The sequence below is a fragment of the Anser brachyrhynchus genome, assembly GCF_964034855.1.
Source record: "Anser brachyrhynchus genome assembly, chromosome: 12".
NCBI classification, from domain to species: domain Eukaryota; kingdom Metazoa; phylum Chordata; class Aves; order Anseriformes; family Anatidae; genus Anser; species Anser brachyrhynchus.
Window position 1 is genome coordinate 13,111,695 of NC_137707.1, and position 22,062 is coordinate 13,133,756.

The 22,062-nt window shown below is 56.1% G+C and overlaps 1 protein-coding gene across 1 annotated transcript in view; it reads left to right on the forward strand.

Annotated features, from left to right (window-relative positions):
- HYDIN (HYDIN axonemal central pair apparatus protein) overlaps positions 1–22,062 on the forward strand; it is a 129,105-nt gene that overhangs the window by 88,644 nt on the left and 18,399 nt on the right. Inside the window, exons 29-60 of the mRNA XM_080552306.1 lie at positions 324–501; positions 980–1,110; positions 2,115–2,248; positions 2,947–3,083; positions 3,705–3,832; positions 3,940–4,131; positions 4,427–4,576; positions 5,491–5,730; positions 5,981–6,149; positions 6,693–6,884; positions 7,660–7,824; positions 8,287–8,460; positions 9,435–9,655; positions 9,772–9,924; positions 10,246–10,429; positions 10,880–11,021; positions 11,941–12,106; positions 12,378–13,019; positions 13,505–13,714; positions 14,051–14,256; positions 14,398–14,580; positions 14,871–14,990; positions 16,099–16,258; positions 16,359–16,531; positions 17,097–17,295; positions 18,016–18,115; positions 18,643–18,742; positions 19,250–19,418; positions 19,700–19,938; positions 20,237–20,351; positions 20,845–21,049; positions 21,350–21,585. Of these exons, the coding sequence (XP_080408432.1) occupies positions 324–501; positions 980–1,110; positions 2,115–2,248; positions 2,947–3,083; positions 3,705–3,832; positions 3,940–4,131; positions 4,427–4,576; positions 5,491–5,730; positions 5,981–6,149; positions 6,693–6,884; positions 7,660–7,824; positions 8,287–8,460; positions 9,435–9,655; positions 9,772–9,924; positions 10,246–10,429; positions 10,880–11,021; positions 11,941–12,106; positions 12,378–13,019; positions 13,505–13,714; positions 14,051–14,256; positions 14,398–14,580; positions 14,871–14,990; positions 16,099–16,258; positions 16,359–16,531; positions 17,097–17,295; positions 18,016–18,115; positions 18,643–18,742; positions 19,250–19,418; positions 19,700–19,938; positions 20,237–20,351; positions 20,845–21,049; positions 21,350–21,585 (5,913 nt within the window). The remainder of the gene's footprint in view (positions 1–323; positions 502–979; positions 1,111–2,114; positions 2,249–2,946; positions 3,084–3,704; positions 3,833–3,939; positions 4,132–4,426; positions 4,577–5,490; positions 5,731–5,980; positions 6,150–6,692; positions 6,885–7,659; positions 7,825–8,286; positions 8,461–9,434; positions 9,656–9,771; positions 9,925–10,245; positions 10,430–10,879; positions 11,022–11,940; positions 12,107–12,377; positions 13,020–13,504; positions 13,715–14,050; positions 14,257–14,397; positions 14,581–14,870; positions 14,991–16,098; positions 16,259–16,358; positions 16,532–17,096; positions 17,296–18,015; positions 18,116–18,642; positions 18,743–19,249; positions 19,419–19,699; positions 19,939–20,236; positions 20,352–20,844; positions 21,050–21,349; positions 21,586–22,062) is intronic.

Genomic DNA, 22,062 nt, shown 5'->3' on the forward strand with positions numbered 1-22,062 from the left:
GCAGGGCAGCGGGATGCAGCACGGGGCTCTGTGCGGGAGCAGGCTGCTCTAGGAGCATCTCTCCTCCCAGCTCCTGCGTGCTGTGTGGTTATCTCCGAGCTGGAGCAGCATTCCCCATCCATGCTCCTTTAGGAAGAAGTGGCCCAAGGGGATTTAGTTTCTCCCATATCCTCATGACCGTCTCCTACAAGGATAACACGCTGATGCCCTCTTGCTGCGAGCTTCTGAAGGCACAGCTGAGTCTGTAATGGCATCAGCCCCGGCAGCTGCCCGTCACCAAGGCCCCTCTGGTGCCTGCCCCCCTCTTGTCCCACACCCTGCAGGGTTACATCGGACCTGGCAAGGAGCAAGTATTGAAAGTCTTGTACCTGCCGGGAGTGCCTGGCGTGTTCTGCAAGACTTTCCAGATCCAAGTGGGTCACCTGGAGCCAGAAAAATTCACCCTGAAAGGAGAGGCGAGCTTTCCCAGGATCTACTTAGATCTGCCCAGGAATATCAAAGGTAAGTGCTGCCCCTGGCCCCAGGAACGTCCCCTGTTTTTCTCCCGTGTTGTATGCACAGCTCACACCAAGGCTGGAAGTTTAAGGGGTGTCAGACCCCAAAACTTGGCCCTCCACTTGCTTCTTGGGTCTCTAGCAGAGGGTCCCATGTGGCTTTGCCCCAAGAAGCATCCCGCAGGGCTTGCCAGCATATCTGTCGGTCGGAAAGATGATGGCTGGACAGAAATGCTCGGGAAACCTGTAATACAGAGCAGTAGGGCTTTTGGCAGGGGCAGATTTGCATCACACTGTGGGGGATGAGGTGTTCCTATATGGGGAGGATGGTGGGTAGAAGTGAGCATCCCATATCAGAGAGGAAAAGCAGCATCCACCTGCCCCAGGCTGCTGGCAGAGAGGACGACCTCAGGGGAGAGGGGCTTTCTGGCTTAAATGGGAGTGGTGCTGTGCCCATGCCTCTATTTATTGGGTGTTTTCTTCAGGACACGAAAAATATGAGAAGGTCCTCAAGGAGGCAAAAGAAAAGATGGAGAAGGACGGACAGAGAGATGAAGCCGTTGTCCTGGGGGAAGCCACGGCCGCTGAGCTGCCCATGGATGACTCGGGCACGGTGGTGAGAACGGCCGCTGCCCTGCGTGGCATGTGCCACCCTCCTGCTGCGCTCCTCGCCCACCCCACGCCCGCAGTGGGGCCGTGTGTGTCCCACCAGCACTTAGGACCTTCCTGGCCATGCATCATCTCAGCATCATCCCGGGGGGTTGCCCACCCCCAGCAGTCGTCCCTCCCGCAGACACATGAGCTTGTGCCTAACACCAGGGGAGATCCTGAAGGCCGTGCTCATGGGGTTGGATTTATGGTGCCTCGTGGTGCAGGTGCGCGTCATCGCCGGGGTGTTTGTTGCTCACAGCCCGAACCCTGCCACGTTTATGGACTTTAATGGCAGGATTCATCTGAGAGCAACCCCCCTTGCTATGAAGGGGAGCACTATGCCCTGGTGCCCTCAGCAAAGTGCCACATGTCCTCCCCGAGCAAGTGTCCCACTAGAGGCTGGGATTTGGGTTCCTAGTGAGCACATCCGCAGCACAGCTCTGCATCCCTGCTTGCCCCTACTCCTGAGCTGCCACAGGCTTCCAGGCCTGTTCGCAGACCCCCTGTCATGCAGCATTTGTTATTTGGATATGAGAGCGTTGAAAGCACGGTGCCATTGCATGTTGTTGGAGCAGGTAGGAAATTTGGCAGGGGGAAAGTCAAGCGAAGGGACCTGGGGCCAGAAGTCTGATGGTGCCCTGGGCTTATGCTGGAAGCTTCATCTCCAAAAGCACCAGCTTTGTGGTGGCTCCCGTCTCAAGAGAGCTTTTGTCCGAGATGCTTTGGCACCGACTGTGCGCCAGGAGGTTCCTGGCTTGTCTGCACGTTTGTCTGGCCAGATCAGCTTTTGTAATAGAGACTGGGCAGGAGAAGATGCTGAGTTCATTGCCTTTGACATAAGGTCCTGGTGAAGGGAGCAGGAGGTGCTGCAGACACTGAGACAGGAGAACCCCATCTACCCTCTCAACAAGAGCAGGCTGGGCTGGGGAAGGACCTTTGCCAACCAGCCCCCGTCTTTGCTCCCCTCAGCTCGACACGCGGCTGCAGATGCGAATGGAGGAGATGCTCATAGAGGAACACGCCTTGGAGCAGCAGGAGCTCCTTGCCTCCTGTCCCCCCGAGGATGCAGTCTTTGACCAGCGTGCTCGTCGGAGGCTCCTCAGGTCAGTGGGGGATCCCATTCCCCATCTCTGAGTGCCCCGAGGGTAGCACCCAGAGGTGCTCCTCTGCTCCTGAGAGCTCCTGCAAAGCTGGGATGTGCTGGGGACTTCAGAAGGGCCCTAATCCTGAGGGATTTGATGTGTGGACACCTGAGTGTCATTCCCTCTGCAGTGCCACCCATGAGATTTGGAGGTGCTCAGCTCCACAAAGATTCCGTTCTTAGACCTGAGGGGTCTCCAGTGCAGATCATTAACCCCACACAGGCACCGTGGGCTGACCAGCTCTGGAAGAGCTTTCTTCCAACAAATGGTTGAGGAAGGAGACACTGCAAAACAGCTCATTTTTGTGTTTTCCTGAGTGCGATTGCTCTGGAAAAAGACCTTCCCACAAGTCTTGTTGGTTACTGAGCTTCCTGGTGCTCCTCTGGAGATAGAGGTGGTTGCAGAGCAGTGAAGGTTTCCTGTGGGGCCAAGTCTTATTACAAGGTCCTGGAGCAATTTCAGGCCTGGGCTGTACCCCTTGCTCAGCAGCTCCTCCGAGACCGTTGGAGGTCCAGTAGACTTATGTACTACAGGTTTTCATAGCAGAGGAGCTGTGACCAGTATCCACGCACACTTATGCCATTTTGAACATATTTCCTTTTGTTTTAAGGCCTATTGCTCGCTCTGGTTTAAGGGTTCCTGATTATTCCTGCTTTCAGAGCCCAGCTGCCCGAGTACGTCCTGGACTTTGGCTATGTCATCCTCGGTAACATCCCCGCGCACATCGTGAAGGTCACCAACACCGGGCAGTTCCCAGTGTCCTTCCACGCAGATGGACGGGTCCTGCGTGACACAGGTACCCAGGGCTGGAGACGCTTCACGTGGGCTCCAAGGAGCCATCTCCAACACTGTAAGCCACTGGATATGTGGAGGGATTTGAGTTCTTGTTTGTACAGCTTGTTCCTCCTCAGGACCCCATGCCCGGTGCTTTCGAGCCCGAGTTCTTCTGGCCAGAGACCTGGCCTGCCTGTAACTGCCTTAATGCTTCGCTGCAGGGGTGAGGTGGCCCCATCACCTCAGTCACCTCTCAGCATCTCCTGCTCTTGGCTGCCATGAGCACCACCTGAGGCTTTGGGCGCTCTGTGGTCTTGTGTTGTAAACAGAGGGACCCTTTGTGGTTCAGAAGTGCTTCGGTGTACAGTTCCGAGTGCCAAAACACTTCTCTTGGTCCTTAATTGAGGAAACAGCTTGTTAGGTCCTCTGTTGTATCAAAGGAGGCTTCCAAAACAGGCCTTGAGATAAGGCTGTAGTTCCATCAAACCATGAGTGCCTAAGATGGTCAGGTACCTCCTCCAAGTTGTCATCCAAGGAACAAAAAGAACTTCACAGAGCATCCACACCTGTATGGGCTTAGCATGCTGGGGCCACGTTTCCTGTCACTTGTGTGTCTCAGCTGCTTTATTTTCATCTCTTGGAGGTTTCACTGTGGAGCTGGACCGTGTGAGGAACCTGCCGTACTGCGAGACCGAGACGTTTGAGGTGCGCTTCGACCCGCAGAGCGCCAGCCTGCCGCTGGGAGCAGTGGATGTGCTCCTGCCCATCAAGGTACCACACACTCCTGTGCCTGTGCACCTTTTTTGGGGCCCATCTTGGATGGGGCACAGCAGTGGGTCTTGTCTGTGCTCTCAGCTGGATGCTCTGCTCTTCACTAGGTAGCAGGAGGTCCCACGTTTCACATCTGCCTTCGTGCCACTGTGACTTTGCCGTCCCTCAGCCTCTCAAGGGACAGGCTGGAGTTCTCCAGTGTGCAGTGTGGGCAGTGTCGGGAAGAAACCATCCAGCTCCACAATCAGTTCCAGGTCCCCTGTAAATGGTTCATCACCATGACAGAGCCTGTTAAGAAGGTAAAGCAATGACAACACAACATGTAGCTTCTCAGCTGTCTCTCCTTGGCCTCTCTTGCCTTTTCTTCCCCTGTAACTGCCTGAGCACTTGGGCTACAGCTCATGGAGGGGACAGAGTGAGACTGGTTCACCTGGACCAGTTCCTTGGCTGGTGCTGCACTTGTTTGCCACCTCCACCCCTTCCTCCTCTGAGGACAGAGCCTCCCTGTCCTCAGCGCTGGGCAGTGTGCGAGCCGTGCAGGAATGGTGGGTCTGTCCTTGCAGCCCCCACCATGGGGTTGGTTTCTGTGCCCAGGTGGACAAACATTTGCCAGCAAGCGTACGTCGGAAGCTGCAGCAGGAGGCAAAGGCCAAGCCCTGCGTCTTTGAGGCACTGCCCTTGGCTGGAGACCTCGCGCCAGGGCAGCGATGCAACGTGCGGGTCAGGTTTTCGCCCACGGAAGAGGTGAGAGGGGCAGGTGTCTCCTGCAGGACAGGCAGTGAGGTAATGAGAGCCCAGCACAGGGAGCAGGGCAAAACGTCAGCCTCCACCACCATCATTGCTTCCACAGGCAGCTTTCTGCCAGCCCCCTGTGCCTCAGTTTCCCCGCAGCACACTCCTCGGAGAGGCACTTTGAGATGCTGGTGAGGAACGTGCACAGAGAGCATCGTGTGCTGCAGCATGGCTACCTCTATGTGCCGGGGGGAATCTGCCCCTTTCCCCTCCACTGCCCCCCCCCAAGGCAGGAGCATCCCTGCAGGTGACAGCGCTGGGAGCCTTCCCAAAATAGAGCTTGCACCCGATCACCGTGGCTTGGAGCCTGGCAGCGTGTGGCAGTATGGACACGGGTGCTTATGTGCCTGGGAATGGTCCCAGGGATGCTTCAATTGCTAGCTGAGATGTAACCAGCTCACCTCTGGCTTCGACCAGGGCCAGGCACTGAGCCACATTGCTTCTAGCCAGCTAGAGCCCATCTGCCTCTGTTGTATAGCTGATGTGTGCCTGATACCTCTGTGTCTGGGCATCATCACCTAAGCAAGGAGGTGAAGCAGCACCTGGGCCTGCAGGAGCTGAGCCCGCTCCTGAGGACCTTGCTCCTGAGCATTGCGCTCCCACATGACCAGATGAAAGCATTTGACTGACCATTTTAGATCCACCTGACACCAGGGCACCCAGTTATACTGCACACCTGCTTCACCCCAGGCACCCAGAGCAGCATGCAAATGCTGTGTGCTGTGGAACCCCCACACTATGAGTAAATGTGTTTTCCATTCCTCTCAGAAATACCAGTAACACCCCAACCTTGGAGCAAGGGTTGAATTGGAGTCCCTGTCACCCGGGACTACCTGTAGGAGCCTTCTGCCCTTCTCTCTTTCCAGAGGTCCTACAGAAGTGAGCTGAAGATTAACATCTGCCAGAGCAGCCAGCACTTCCAGCTGCCAGTCTCGGGGCACGGGCTGGAGCCACAGTTGCAGTTCAACCCCCCGGTGCTCGAGCTGGGACCACTGCTGCCGTACAGCAGCGGGGCAGAGGGGACAGTGGTGGTGAAGAACCCGTGCGAGTTCCCCATCGAGTTTTACTCCCTGGAGTTTGACCAGCAGTACCTCGCCGAGGAGCAGGTGAGGAGGTCTGGACCCCGCGTGCGTGCTGCCGTGGCTTCACAGTGCTTCAGCTCGCGGCAGGGGGATGGAGGCAGTCCCCACTGGTGGCCTTTCAGGGTCAGCTGGCTCTGCTGGCAGGCTTTGGAGGAGCTTGATTAGGCTATGATGGGAGGAAGGAACAAGGGAGAAGATCTAGGTTGGCTGGGAAAGCGGTTCATGTAACGGAGGTCTTTACGTAAGGGGTGGTTTCTCTTCCCTGAGTATGCAGATTCTGCGGGTGCTAAAGGACTACAATTGCCACAACACCCTGCTGCTGCCTCCGCGTGCCCCTGGTGAGAAGCTGCCCCCAGAGGTGCTGGAGTACTACCAGGACCAGAAGAGGCTGCAGGATGAGCAGGGGAAGCCCATGCCTGGGGAACCAGCAGGCCAGGACAATGGTGAGGCTCTGGCATTGGCTGCCCTGAGTGTGGGCACAGCAGGGGGACCAGCACACGTATTCATGTACTCATTCTCTATGGAAGCAGGCTTCAGTCTGCCTTCAAGCATTTGTGCTCGATGGAGGGATTCTGGGGTGAAAGTCTGGTTTGTGACATGCATCCGCTACCAGCCCTGAGTGCAGCCACAGCAAGCTCATCCCTGCCTGCCATGGCCTGGAAAATACCCTCTAAATAACCAGAAGATCCTCTTGTGTCTTAACCACTAAGAATAAGATTGGATGAGTTCTTCAGCCAGTAGGAGCAGGTCTAACATTACCAGCTAACCTATTTTAAATTTTCTCCTTCCCAACAACAAAAGCACAAGCTCAAACTTCCCCAAAGGGCAAAGAAAGCTTGGACAGGCTTCTATGTGCCTCAGGCATCTCCCTTCTTGGGGAATTTTTCACCTTTTTGCATGTGGCCTTGCAAAGTGACAAATGGCAAAGAGCAGCTTGCCTGGCCATGTTCTTCACCATCTGCCCTCTCTGTGTCCTTCTTCATCAGCAAATGCTGAAGACGTCCAGTCTGTCTCAGATCAAGGAGGGAAGTACTCTGCTGGGATCGTGCACACCATCTCATCCCATAGCTCCATCATTCCCTTCTCCATGTTTGATGAAAACCAGTCCAGCAAGGTAGACTCTAAATCTGAACTGGGAGAAGAGGAGGAGGAAGGTCTTGGGAAAAGGCGCTGGACAGGTAATGACCCTAAGATCTTTGCCTCTTCTGTGTGCATGGAAACAGAAGGGCCTCCATGGAGGTCTTTGGCATCATCTCCTATCACTCCACTGCAGCCTCATGACATCTTCACTCCTGTAGGCTCTGAATCCTCTCTTGCACATAAAGTCTGTAGGATCCCGACAAGGGTCTGGTGCAGGGACAAGTGAGACGCAAGGGAGGTTGTCCCCAGCTTCGCCAGATGAGCACCTCTGCCCCCAGAAGCCACTGGGATGTCACTGTTCCCTCTCCTTGGCAAGGCAGTGCTCGCTCTGTGTGACCCTGGTGACCAAGGTGGCTTTCGGTAACCTCCTAAGGGCAGAGCTGGAGCTCTTTGACAGTTCTCTTGTGGCGAATTAAAAGCCCAGCCTGGTGTAATATTCCTAAATCATCCAGCTATATGGTGAAGGAACCTGGAGGAGAACTGTTCCCTTGGACCCGTGTGAAATGCCCAGTTCTGTGCGTGCCCTGCTTACTCAGAAGGCCCTGGGGCTTTGGAGCTGTTCATGGAAGGAGACTTGGCCCGGTCCTCTGAGGCCCCTTTCTGCCACCCCACTTACCATAGTGTGACCGGGCACCATCAGCAGCGCTCAGGACAAACCCCAACCTGAGCAAGCCTTAGGGAAGAGCACGAGGAGTCCCCAGGCACGGCATTGTTTCCAGCATCCTCCTCTCCTGGGACCTGAGGGGACAGAGAAGAAGCCCAGGACCGGTGGTGTGCAGCGGGCTGACTCCTGTACCCGGTCCTGCCCAACAGAGCACTGGCAGAGCACCAGCAGCAAGGACGCCGCGGGAGAGCTGGACAACAGCCCCGTCCGCAGAGCCATCGCCCGCCACCTCGGCCTCGATATCTTTGCAGAAGGCCGTGCAGCCCAAAACTGCAGAGGGATCGTCATCATCGTCCACGGGGCGCCCCTGACGGGTACGTGTGCTGTGGCCTTCAGCTGCGAGGAGCGGGGGAACCGGGCGAGGGGCGGCCTGGGGGGCTGTGGCGCTTGGTTGGTGGCCTGAAGTGGGCAGACCACGGATCCGCTGTGCATGGAGCAGTCCCAGCCCTCTCCCTAGCCACAAGTGGCCCACCTAGTGTCTGTACAGATAGGTTCTCATTCTGCCATGAATTCTGCCTTGCCCTTTGGGGGCAGTCCCTAGCCCACGCTGAGCCCCAAACCATGCCTAGGTGTTGCACGAGCCCTCTGGGACAGGCCGGCAAACATCTGGGATGGGGTTGGAGCACTCAGGCGACCACAGGGGGCAAAGGTCCCCCTTGGGGGTGATCCCCCCATCCCCAGAGGATATTTCTAAGTGCATCCAAGCTGCCTCCCTCTGGGTTTCCCCTAAAGGAGCACTCCAGTGTGTCACCACGCTATTCTTCCTCTCCCTCCAGGAAAGACGTCGGCAGCAGTGGCCCTCTCCAGACGCTATGGCGCGGCCCGCCTGTCCATCGACTCGGTGGTGACCGAGGCCATCTCCGACAGGAGCAGCTCGGCTGGGCTCCGCGCGCGGGAGCTGTGCCTCAGGGCGGCCATAGAGCAGAGCCACAAGGAGATGGAGGACGCCGGTAAGGCCTCTGAAAGCCGCCCCAGCCACCCGCTGCTTCTTCCTCCACTGAAGTAGAAGTTTGCCAGCCCTCGGCTCTGTTAGGGTGCTGTGTGTAGAGATGTAAAGCCAACTCATACATCATCGCTGGTTGGGTGGAATCTCTTTATGTTAAGGCTCACACAGGGGCACTTTTTCCTGCCCATGGGCTGCTTAGCACATGTCCTTTTTCCCAAGAGCGGTGAAGCACACCTGCATTTTTCTCAGGGCTTTTTAATATTTCCTCAAAGCTGAATTCAGCCTGCTCCTCACGGCAATCAGGCAGAACTGCTGCCCGTTTTAACGAGGAAAAAGCCCTCTGAAGTGGCTCATTAAGCACTAGATGCCTGACTTGGAGCGTGGTTTCACAAACATGAGAGAAAGGGAAGAATAGCCTCCCCGAGGAGCTTCAGATGAGAGACATGCTGCAGATCAACTCTTTTCTCCAGAGATTTTTCCTATATATGCTACCAGGTCACGCGGCTCGTGGACGGTGTGCTGTTCTCCACACGAGACCGGCAACTTTTAGGGTATTTTATCGGGCAGCTGGTGCTGCGAGCTGTGCAGGGTGAGGCCAGACCCTGCCTCTGGAGGGTAGGATTTGCGCTGCCAAGTGAGGGAGAAGGCAGGGTGGGTTGGGATATCCAGTGAGGAAGATGTAGCTCCAGTGGAGATGGGTGATGGCAGCTGGGGCACGGCTGTGTGTTACAGTGCCCACGGGAGAATGCAGGATGGCTGCAAGGTAGGGAAATGGTGGTCCTGGAGCGCAAACCCTTGGCTCAATCCATAGGGGAGCTACCACACAAACAGTGTCACCTGCATGCTCGCTGCCCCGTTTGGTAGGAAGGACACAGGGCTGTGCATTAAAAGTCTCTGCCTCGAAAGCCCACTATCCAACGCTGCACTTTACCAGCAGCACCCACCACCAGCCCTGCCAAGCTTCTGTCTCCTCTGCAGGTCAAAGCACGGAGGCGTCCCTCAGCTTGCAGCTCGGTGCCGAGGCCAGGAACAGCCCGGCCACGAGCCAGTCCAGCTCTGGGGACAAAGCCAGCCAGCAGTCCATCGGCTCCCGCAGCCGGGCGAGTGCAGCAACAGGCAAGAGGAAGACGGATGGACATGGGTCCCAGTCCCAGAAACAGCAGCACGCGGACCTGGCAGGCTCGCAGGTGATCACGGCGGTAACGCATGGGACCTTTCAAGCTTTGTGCTGGCTGACACCCCAGCTCCAAGCAGTGGGAGCTGCCTGCGTCTTTTCCAAAGTGTTTTATTTTCCTTGTGATGTCCAACACTGCAGGGCTCCTCCAGTTCTCACCTCGTCTCGCAGCTTCCCTGCTTTCCCGCACAGCAGTGGCTGAGCGTCGGCGGCAGCGGTGCAGGAGAGATGGGCTTGATGAGCTGCGTGCTTCCCGAGGACTTGCTGGGGGCCATTCTCTCGGAAAGGCTGCAGGCACGGCATTTCTCCTCTGCCTTCGGGGTCGGGAGGGTGAGGGGTAAATAGTAACATCCCTGGTGCAAAGAGGCACGGAGATGCCTTCAGGGACCTGTTGGAGGGAGTGCTGGGCTGCCAGCAGCATCCTTGGGTGAAGTTGCAGATGCCATCAGGTGGCAGAGAGCAGGAGCTTGTCTGAGCTGATGCATTTGGAGCATCAGCTCCAAGCTGATGGTCAGTGAGATGGTCGATGCCCTTTGACATTTGGTTTGATTGCCTGGCTGAGAGCCTAATGTGTGCTGCTACTGACTTTTTCTTCCTTTTTGCCATTATTCACAGCTGAGTGACTGCTACCAGGGAGTGGTGTTTGATGGCCTGGAGACCCTCTTTGCAGGCAGCATGGCATCTGCTCTCCTCTGCCTGCTCAAAGCTGCCAGAAACCGGCCTCACATCTATTTCGTGAACCTCTTCCAGGATTATGCCTCTTTGAAAGCCAGAGAGATGGCTGCAAAAGAGCAGGAAGGTAAGAACCATCTCTGTACCCCGCAAATGTTCTCTCTCAAGCCCTCGGCCTTATCCATGTGTCCATCTGGGTGTTGTCGATGGAGCTTGTAAGAGATGTTTTAATCCTTCCGCCCTCTGCTGCAGTGTAGCCAGTGCTCAGCTCACAGTTGCTTAAAACACAGCTTCACAGTGTGCAAAATGCCTCCCTTATAACGTCTGGCTTTAAAGCTGGGGAAAAGTGCAAGCTGTTGTGGCTGAGCATCTAAGCCCCGCGCAGGGCATGTGAGGCAGGCAGGGCACAGCAGCGGTTCGGGGGATTCTCCAGCCGGAACAAGAGTCTGGGCTGCCCGCTGCCTCCTGGCAGGACGTCCAGCTGGGGCTGGGCAGGGCTCTGAGCCCTCTCAGCTCACCCAGAGCGGCCAGCTCTGCCTGCAGCTGCTAACCATTCCTCCCCTGGCTTGTGCGGAAGAACGGGAGCAGGAGGAAGCTGCCAGGAGGGAGAAAGCACGCCTCCAGGAGATGGATGAGGAGGAGTACGATGCCCTCACGGAGGAGCAGAAAGCTCAGTTCGATGACAATGTACTACAAGTCCAGCGTGAGAGGAAGAGGAGGTCTGTAAGCTTCCCGCGGGCAGCTCCCCAGTAGTGTTCCTGAGGGGTTTCCCTGCTTCTGTCCCACGTAGGACCCCTGAGCACCCACCTGATGCCCTTTCCCTCCCCACACTGGGTGCCAGCAGGCTGCTGGGAACCTTGGTCCAGCTCAGAGGGCTTTCAGAGCATGGGCCAGAAGTGTCAGTGCAGTGCCAGTTCCACCTCGCCAGTTCCCAAGGGGGAAAGGAGCTTCCTCCAGGGAGATGAGGATGACATCTCCATGTTTTAGCAGCGAGCCCTCCAGCTTAGGCCCTGGCTGCAGGGAGCTGGGCTTGCCTTGCCACTGAACCTATAAGTGCCTCCAAGTTAATTCGGTCAATTCCGATCTTGCCGTGACTTCCAGGACAGACAGTACAAGTTTCCAAGGGCAATGGCTGTGTAAAGCCTGGCTGTTCAGAGCCTGTTTTGCAGGAGGGAAATTACTGCAGCCTTTGCTTTCTGGTTGATATGGCTTTTCTCACTAAGGAGTGAGCTGTGCCCAAGCAGAAGGGCTGGAGAAGCCAAGCAAGTGTGGGGGTTGGAATAAGGAGGTGCTCATGGTTTGTGAGTTGGCTTACACTGGGAAATCGAGAGGGCTTCATGGGTCAGCGTGGAGAGATGGTGGAGCTGTCTTTGGCAGCGTGCTGCAGGTGGATCTTATCAGAGGAGCTGCACAGTTGTGACCTTAAAACAGCAAGTCCCAGACTTGGCTGGCCCTTCCTACCTTTCCTCAGTTCGGGTGTTCCCAGTCTCCCCAGGTTGAGGGAAGCCCACGGAGGTGGTCTAATGGCTCTGCCTGGCCTCAGGGTCAGTGAATGAAGCAGGGGACCAGCTGGGGTTGCAGCCAGCCCAGCTTTCTGGTGGTGACTGTCCGGGATGTTTTCTGTTTGGTTTGCTGAAGGAAGATGGAGCAGTTGGCTCGAGAGCTTGAGGAAAAACTCAAGCAAGAACTAGAACGCTTGAGGGAGGAAGAAGAGATGAAGAAGAAGTCCAGGCGGGGGAAGAGAGAGCTTGGGAAAGAAAAAGACAATGCCTCGGGGAAGAAAAGCCAGCACGGAGGCAGACAGGTGGGTGGCTGTGTTTACAGAGAGGAGAAAAGCCCCGAGGACCCTCCCGTTGAGTTGTACCATCCCACAGGAAGCCAGCAGCACACATGCTGTGCCCGGGGACAGGTACCTGGCTGGGGGAACATGGGGCTGGGGTGGGAAACCACGCTGGTTGATCACACTGCTTCTCCCCCAGGGTGTTCTGATCCTCCACCTCGATCATCACCATCCCACAGCACTGGGGTCGGTGCTTTGAAGTGCTCACTTCTTTTCCCCCTCTCCTCCTGCCCAGAATTTGAACACCTCCACCAGCAACACCAACGTGTCCACCAGCAACCGCTCGGACATCAACGAAGGGGTAGACAAGAAGGGGTCTGTGAAGGAGCACCTGGACTCCGTTGCAGGTGACAAGGAAGATAAGAAAAAGCGGAGCAAGGTTCCCCTGACGGATGGCAGCCCGGCGGTGGCTGTGCAACCCTCAAAGGTCGAACAAGAGGAAGCCAAGCAGAAGACCCTGAGTGATAGCGAGAAGGTCTTGGCCAAAAGGTTTAAGATCTACGAGGCATCACAGAAAGACATCGCGCATATTTTGTCATCCTGGGACAGGGCTCAGGGCATTCTGCTGTCCCTTCTGAGCCAAGAGGAGGCAAGGCACCAAGCAGAAGACCAGCACCCACCTCTCTCCAGCCGCAGGAGCCGGAAGGACAGAGAGAAGGAGCGCCAGGAAAGGCTGGAGAAGGAGCGGGCAGAGAGGGAGCGGCTGGAAAAACTGAAGGCTATCGAATCCAGGTTACCTGGGCTGGAAGGGGATGGTGCAGAATGGTCAGCCAAGGGCCAGGATGTCGGGGTGCCTTGCTTGGACATCCAGGTGCTGAGCGCAGAAGATGCTACGGGGAAGATCCTGGAGAGTGGCAAGCTGCCCACGGCAGAGGAGGTAAAGCCCCTCGGGGCCCGAATGCTGAGGCTGCTGTGGTCTGGGCCCTGGTGCTTTGTGTCCCACCTGGTGACAGCAGCACAGAGTCTTGTCCCAGGCTTGTTCCACCATGGGTCCTCAGCAGCTACGTAGCTGGAGAGGTTCTCAGTGTCCCTCGTGTGGGTGGAAAGAGGGAGCACTCTCTGTTCAAGCATATTGTCTGTTCCAAGACTTTCCCAGTCTGGAAATCATTAAAAATGGTCCCAGGGCAGGGTGACTCATGGTCATTGTTTCATTCAGTTGTGTTCTTCAAGGAAGGTATTACTCTCTAGGTCCCACTTGTAGGTCCTGGCAATGTTCTGTAGCCTCTCCCCCCCCGCCCCGACTGGGCATAAAAAAGGCAGAGTAATCCATATAAAAACATCGCCAAAAGTTCAGTGCCTGTAGGGAAAGTGTGTGAGGATGGAGATGATGAAGGACAAACAGGGTTTTCTCTTATCTTTTAGATCCTGGATGGCCTGGGACTGGGTCCCTCGGGGCCTCCCATTCCTCCTACCACATTTTACTCGGTGATCCGCTACCCGGAGAAGCGTGAGGCCCCTGCAGGAGAAGCCCTCAAGCACTTCATCTTTGTTGCGCCAGAAGGTGCGGTGGTGGAAGAAGAAAAGAAGGAAACGGAGAGCCTTGTGGATGCTCCCATCGCGCTCACTGTGAAGGTGCCAGGGCAGAGGGCCGGGCTGGACGGGGTGTGGAGGGTGGGTGAGATGGAGCAGGGTGGCTGCAGGAGGGCAGGGAGGGGTGATGGGGCCCCACGCCTGCAGGCGTGGAATAACATTCAGAATAATGAATAAGGTTGGGCACGGGGGAGTTTCATAGGCAAAACAAAGCCCGGCAAGGAAGACCAAGGCATTGAGCAGGTGTGAAACCAGTAGATGCTGGTTATTTATTTATTCTCTCCCATGTTTGTCAACAAGGCTGTAGCTTTCTTTCCAGGATGGGGATATCTCGGGGCTGGTCTCAATTCTCTCTCCCTTTTCTTCCTTGGTGCCAAGACGTCGGAGGAGCAAGTCACCCCCACCAGGGGCCGGTCAAGGAAGGAGAAGGCTGAGGGCAGCCGGGAGGCTCTGAAGGACAAGCGGAGCTCTGGCCGGAGCAAAAAACATCCCCAGGGGCCGGGCATGGGGGCACCGCCACCACGTCCCCCTGAGGCGGACCAAAGCAGCGTGGACATGGGCCCACCTCCGGGGAAGCCCCTCAGGTGAGCCCCGAGAGCAGAGGGAGGCGGTGGGCGCGCTGGCTGTCCCACCAGACGGGTGGCCTGGGATGGCGAGTCCCCAGCCCTCCTCCTGCTCTGGTTTTCTCGTTAACAACATCTTGAAGCATCTTCTTTAACCACCAGGCTGAGCAGCTGCCGGTGGATCGTGCCTGCCCGCGGCCAGGTTGAACTGAAGGTACACTTCAGCTCCACGGTGCTGGGCCAGTTTGACCAGACGCTGCACTTTGAGATCCTGGGGACAAACCGACTGCACCAGCTGCACTGCAGGGGCACCTGCCTGTACCCCACCATCAGCCAGGACCCACGGTAAGGCTGCTCCGTGTCAGCCTCCTGCTCTGCCTCCCCCTGCCCCTGGAGCTGGGGCTGCCCGTTGTGCCCCAGTGACCACCTCCCCACCACCTCGTGGCTCCTTCGGGACCCTCCAGGCCACCCAGCCCCACGATGAGCCCATCGTGTGCTGCCTGAGCACCCAAGCATCTCATCCCGCGCTGGGAGCGGGGAACCCCAGCTGCTGCTGAGGGCTGTGGCTTTCTGGCCAGCTTTTCCAGTTGGAGCATCTCATAGCTCCTCATCCTCCTGCTTTCTTCCCTGCCCAGGCTGGTGTTTCCTCACCGGAGGAAGAGCAAGGCAGATGGTGACATTGTTTTCAAGCAGTACATCGTGAGCACAGGTGTATTCCACTTCGGGCCGCTGCTCTGTGGGAAGTCCAGAGACTGGTAGGTGCTCCCCAGCCGGCGGGTGGGCAGCCCGGTGCCCCCCTGCTCCTGGGGGGGCATGTGGGGCTGCCAGGGCTGCCTGGGCAGTTTTGGAGGCACCCTTTGCCCTCCCTCCCAGTCTCAGTCTCACCACTTAGGAAAATGAGCTTAATGGCAGACTGAACGAGCAATTATTCTGCGGATGGTGTTGGAAACCACTGATTAATCTGTAATGTAGTCAGGTTTTATGATTTGGCCTGTCAATGTGTGTGTGTGACCTGCAGAGGAAGAAAAATGGGATTTATGTTTTTCTGAAACTTACTGCTGGATAAGGTCTGCTTATAGAAAGTCATTGAAGCTGCTGGTGTGTGTCTATTTTTAACTTTGATTTTTTTTTCTTTTAATATTAGAAATGAAGTCCTTATCTTCATGGGAGCCCTGGAGATCTAGTGGTATTTTACAACTCAGGGGAATTAAATACAAACTTTTTTTTTTTTTTTTTTAAAAAAAAAAAAAGGGATCTTTAGCCAGGCTGATGAATGGTCTCGGGTTTCTGTTTGCTGTTTAACCATTTAACTCTAAATGCTATTTTACACCTTAGGGAAGGGACACTTGTTAAATTTAGCATTCCTCTTGGGAATGCATCCTTTTTTTTTTCCTTCCTGAGACTTTGAGCAAACCCATGAAACACAAGGCAGTCTCATGGCTTTTCTGAATGAGAAAAGCTAAACTATTTTTAAAATCCCTTTGCAAAAGCATTTTTTAAACCCTGCAGGGAAGGAAACTTACCAAAGCAGTGGGGAAGGGGCCATGTGCCTGACTGGCTTTTGTTTTTGCAGGAACACTTGAATTTACATTTTGCAAAATGCTCTTTCTTTAAGTGGCTTGTGCATCGTCACGCTTCTGGGATAGGGGCACCAGGTGAAGGCGCAGACATGGAGGTGCCAGAAGGCTGAGCCCACCGTGCAACGTGCCCGTGAATGTGTTCCTTTTTCTTAGCCTGCTTGTTAGGTCATCCTGTGAGGCTGCAGAGAGCATCCTCCTGCCAGGACGCAGTGCTGGCTTCAATGGCTGGTAAAGGCAATGACCCCAGCAGCTCTGCTGCAGCCTTCTCCCCTTCCATGGACAGGTACAAGGCGCTGCACTACCCCAGCAACTGTGAGAAGATAACCATCCTCAACACCACCCCCTTGGAAGCAGAGGTGCATTTCTTCTTTGAGCACGACCTCAAAGCAGACACGTTCCTTTTGGACCCTCCCAGCATGACGCTGAAACCGAACGAGAAGCAGGTAGGGGATGGGCAGGCAGTGGTGGCAGCACCCAGGGGCTGCTCCTCCTGCTCACCAAACCCTCTTCTCTGTTTTTTTTTTTGTGGGGGACGGGGGCTAGGAGCTGAGCCTTTGGGCGTACCCCACATCAGCTGGCCTCATTGAAGACAACCTCGTGTGCTGCATTAAGGAGAACCCGGAGCCGGTGGTCTTCCCCTTGTGCTGCCAGGGGGTGCGGGTGGAGCTGGGGGTCAGCCCCAAGCAGATGCACTTCGACAAGCTGCTGCTGCACAGGTCAGCCACCCCGGGGCCATCCGCCAGGGACAAGAGCAGTTCGGGCTCTCTGGCTGGCCATGTGCCTGCTTAGGATGGGGCTGGACCGACATCTCTCCTTCCCTCAGCAATTCCCACTCTCCAGCTCACCATTCCTCACTGGCTTGGACATCCCGTGGTGGCCGTGAGCTCCACAGTCCCCAGCAGTGCTGGGCTCTGGGCGTCCTGATGCACGGCAGAGCTGTGTGTGCCCCAGTGCTTGTGCTAGGTGACTCCAGCTAGACATGCTGGAGAAGTCCCTGTTCCACGTGCTGTGGCCCTGAGCCACCCCGTGCCACTGCTTCATCGTCTGTCTGTTTCCAGGGGAAGTGCCCGCTGGTTCAGCTCCAGCTCTCCAAACACCACAGCAGTCCAGTTGCCCTTCCCTATCTCCCTTCTGCTGGCTGCTGTGCCCCAGGACCTCACCTCTCAGGCTTGTCACATAGGGCAGACGCCCAACTGGTCCCACCCGTGGGGCTGCCCCAAGCTGTGTCCGGTTGCGATGCTCGCCCAGCCGCCGGCACTGAGCATCCTCGTGTCCCTGCAGGCGGGACAGCAAGAAGCTGGTGCTGCGAAACTCCACCCCGCTGCCCGCAGCCTGGAGGCTCAGCGGGCTGGAAAACCTCGGCGAGGACTTCTCGGTGTCGCAGGATGAAGGCATGGTGGGGCCCCGCACGGAGCTGGAGGTGTACCTGCATTTCATGGCCACGAAGGCGCTGAGCGTGAAGAAGACCATCCGGCTGGAGGTGAGGGCACCCTGCTCTCCTTGGCAGAGCAGGGCAAGGCTCGCCCACGGGGCCTGAGGGATGGAGGCGGTGTGGGGAGGGTACCCTGCAAAGAGGGCTAAAGGAGGAGGCTTCGTGAGCTTCTTTCTGCCTGTAATTTCGGGGTGGGCAGGTCCTTAGCAGCAAGGGGCTCCGGCTGAAGGACAGCTTTTTGGAAACCAGGTGACTGCTAGGGTGCTCTTGCAGCCAAGCTTCATTGGGCAAGTAAATTGTGGAGTCAGGGAGAGATGTACCTGCAGACACAAGCTGTGCCCCTGACGCCTGCTGCCTCAAACTGCATTTGCAATGCATCCCTGAGCATCCCCATCCCAGATAACCGGGTGTTGTCCCCACGCGGTGTCAGCCTGGATCATGGGGCAGCATCCTGAGCCCATGCCACAAGCACCTTGATGCTCTGCAGGGCTGAATGCTGTCATTTGGTTGTCCAGACGTTGGTGCATTCTCAGCACCCATCCTGAAGTCCATTTGTGGCTTTTAACATAGGGCAGCAAAATCTCACCCTGGGATTTTGTCCCCCATGGCTGCCTTTCGGTGAGGATGCTGGGTGATTTAAGAGACCAATAGTCCACAAAGCAGGGGAGGCCATGGTGGAGCCAGCCAGTAGAGACAAGGACCATTATGTCACCTACTAAAAGAATAGAGGAGAATTGTCCAAGCAGTGTTTGTTTCTTGCTGCCTCAGGTTTCAGATGCAGAGAACGTCCTTGGGATTGTTCAGATCGAAAATATCCAAATCCACGCGGAGGCCTATGATGTTGCTCTGAGCATCACCATCCCTAAAGGTCAGTGGATGCACCCGAACCAACGTAGTCCAGGTGCCAGGCATTGCCTCGGCAGGCATGCAACCAAAACACTTGGGCCAGGATCGGGTAGCATGCAAGCATGGCCATAAAGCACGTGTCCTCCACGCTGCGTGGCGTGAAGCACTACTGTCAGGGCACAGACAGCCTTGGGTCTCATGTCCCATCTTTGAAGTGTGTCACTTCACAGGCAGATTGATTTGGGTATGTTGAAATGTGCAAAAGCAGCTGGCACCCCCTGAAGGCGCAGCATAGCACATAGAGTTGGTGGATCTGTGCTTGGAAGCAGGGAGATGGAAACCAGGCTCGTTAGCTGCTGACCCCTGCAGATGCTCTCCAAGCAAGAGAAAGGGCAGCAGAGCAGCTAGGGAAAGCTCCCAGGATGGGGAAACCTGCTGAGGATTTTGTGATGTCTGAGAACTTTGTTTATGTACCTTGTCACTTGGTGCAGCCCCCAGCAGCTCTCAGATATTCACCATCTCCTACCTCTCTCTATGGGAACACTGCAGGTACAGATGGCAGCGTGGATTTTGGAGTCCTTAAGGTGCTGGATGATGCAAAACAAGCACTGACCCTGAAGAACAAAGGGAAGTACGAGATCGCATACAGGTTGGTCGCTGCTCCGGCTGCCTGCTCTGTCCGTGCGCGCTGCCACCCTCTGCCCAGCCCTGCGTCCCGGTCTGTTCATGGCTGGAACCTTTTCCCATGCTGGCTTCCTCATAGTTTGGGTAAACACAAAATCCGGGCTCTCGTACCTCAAATATTTTAACAGAGAATGCAGGCACAAGCAGTTAGTTCTTCACGGCTCAGCAGGAACCAAAAAAAGAGGCTGAAATTTAAGCTCCCAGTACTGCTGAGATTGGTTCCCTTCATTTGAGGGTGTACTCATTTCTCTTTATGAAAGTCTTTAAAGGAGGGAATGACAAAATCAGTGTTGAAGTGAGCTTACATCACTCTTGTCTGTAGTCTGTGTCAAAATCTGGGATTTCCCAAGTAGAGATGGACCCTTTCTTTTTTTTTTTTTTTTCCTTAAGGTCCTATGCGAGGTGTTGGCTGTGCTGCTGCCACCCAGTGCCTCTAACCACAGAGGTCTTTGTTCCTTCCCTTTGTCCCCAGCTTCAAGATAGAAAATGCAGATACCAGCATCCCAGACTTGGCATCCCACTTCTCTATCCAGCCACAGAGAGGGGTGCTGACCGCCTCCGAGCGCCCTGTGCAGGTCCAGCTGCTCTTCCACCCCAGGGCAGAAATGAGCATCGAGGACAAACCCATCCTGAAGTGCCAGGTGAGCTGCCCAAGCCAGGCGGGCACTTACCCCGGGTGTTAGCAGCACGTGGGTCCTCTGGAAGGAAAGGTTTAGCTGGGGAGCCCTCTCTTAGATGTACACAGCAAAGTTTTCCAGAAGCTGTTGGGGATGCTTCTTAAGTAGAGCTGAAAATCTGGCTCTGGAGGAGGCATTGAAACAGCTGGATTTAAATAGGGGAGGTTGAAGGGGATATGGGGTGGCATTAGGGGACAGCGGGGCTGGTCACCTTGCTGCCTTAACAACCCCTCCCCTGTCTGCAGGTGATTGAGCCCAGCCTCTGTGAAGGAGGGGAGACCATCGCCATCATCCCCGTGCCGGTGTCCGCCAAAGCTCTGTTCAGCAAGTACAGCATCACCCCGGCCTCGCTCATCAACTTCGGCGCCCTGGTCAACGGCACCAAGAAAACCTGCGCCATCACGCTGGAGAACAGAGGCAGCCTCGACTTTAAGTTCCTCGTCTACAAAGCAGACCAGGATGTGCCTGGGCTGGCAAGGAAAAGGTGAGAGAAGAGCTGCAGCACCCTTCCCAGCCAGGACTGCGGGGCGGTGTGTGACCAGCAGGCTGGGCACTGGGTCCTGGTCCCTTTGTGAGCACGGGACCCAAAATGCCTCAGTGTCCCCAGGTGTAGGACAAAGCTGGTGGTACAGCTGATCTGTCCCTACCCTGTGGCAGCAGGAGGAGCCATCGGGAACGTGAACCTGGAAGGCTTTCCTCCACGGGGAGGAAGGTCAGCCCTTGGCCTCGGAGGATGGCCGGGGGAGCTCAGCACCATGGGTATTTCTGCTTTCTGCCCCCAGCGCCCATCACAAGAAATCCAACCACTCCCAGGAGAACGAAAACGTAAGCAAGGTGATAACCTCTGCAAAGCAAAGCAAGCAGTCCCTGCAGAAGGAGACGAACCCCTTCATGCAGGTGGGTGGCTCCTGCTCCCCCAACATGTGGCAGGGTCAGGCACTTGACTGCACCTGGGACGGGGCTCATGGCTGCGGGATGGGACGTGGTCTGTGTGTGCAGGTGCTTGGATCTCCATCCCCTCCCGGCCACCAGCAGAGACTCAGACCTGGAGCCCTTTGGGGCTCTCCCTTCCCTGCCCTCTCACCAGGCCCCCTCTTTCCCCTCCCATCATTTCTCACGGTTGTTTCTGCTCTCCTGTTTTACCCCTGGAGGCTGAAGGATCCCAGCTACTGCCTTCACCCTTTACACCCAAACTTCCTTCTCGATGTCACTTGGGACAAGCCTGCACAACCTCCTGGCTTGTTCATGTCATCCTGGGGCTGCCTCTGGGCCATGGACCATCCCTTCTTGCCCTTGGCCCATCTGGAGGCCAGGAGGTGGTACAGTCCTTGCTGGGGATGCCCAAGGCCAGGCTGCCAGCCCTCAGCCTCTCCCGGGACTCTTTCTGCAGGCTCGCTTCACCCTGGGCATGTTCACAGTGTACCCTGGCTTCGGCTCCATCCATCCCGGGGACAAGCAGACAATCACGGTGGATTGCCATGCAGAGCCGCTGGGGCTGTGTGAGGAGCACCTCTCCATCGATATCAGCGACAGGGACCCCAGGGACAATCCCCTGGGCATCCCCTATACCCTGCTGGCCGAGTCCTGCCTCCCAGGTATGCCCATCCCCAGGTTTCCATGGCCAGACCTGCTGCTGCTGAGCACCCAGACCTCTTGAAAGGGCTGGAAGCCCCGAGGGATTTCAAGTGCACCAGTGGGAGAGGCTGGAACGGGTACACGGAAGGACAAAGAGAAAGTAATGCCCTTTAAGACTGAGGGTGCCTGGGCTTCCAGGCAGAGTTTTGCAGTGACCTGGGCAGAAGGGGCTTATCAAGCCTTCTGTGAGGCTGACAAGGTGCAGCTAACCCCAGCTGCAAGCCTTCTCCATCTCAGCCCTCCCTCTTGTCTTCTTGCAGCGTTTGTGGCTGACGACGTAGGGTCCATCTTTGAGGAGCATCGCATCTGCAGCAACACCAACCTCTGCCAGATCCTGCAGACCGTGCAGGACAGGGGCGTGTTCATCACAGACGAGAACAAGTTCATCTTCACCAACGTCCTGGTTGGGCACCGGGCCACTGCTCGCTTCAAGATCCGCAACGTGGGCAAAGTCCCCTGCAGCGTGGTCCTCTCCATCAAACCCATCTCTGGTAAGGTAAGAAATAGAAGTCAAGGTGATTGTTGTTCTTCTAAGGTAGGAGCCTGCCTCATTCTCCAGGTTCATCTCACACTGTCTAGTCCAGCTCTGTGCAGATGAAGCTATGGGGGAGAGCAGCAGCCCCAGGTGGCAGCTGGTTTGAACTCAGCATGTCTCAAGCAAGGTTTTGGCTCATTCCTCTGGGTTGTGGTGGGAGACCTGAACCCTTCTGGATCTCTCTTGGAAGCACATTGAATGTGTCTGGGCTCAAAGGAGGCCATTTCATCAGGCTCCCTGGTCTTTTCCATCTATTTAAAGGTCAGTTCTAGATTTTTTTGCAGGGTTTCCATGCAGTCACCAACCTCACATGTCAACTGGGGTGGGTGGCTGCTAACATGCCAAGCACTCAGAGCAAGCTTTGGCCCTCCTGGGCTTTATGGCAGCTCCGTCTCCAAGGCCAGCACCACTTTGGAGTCACCCCCCGAGACAGAAGGA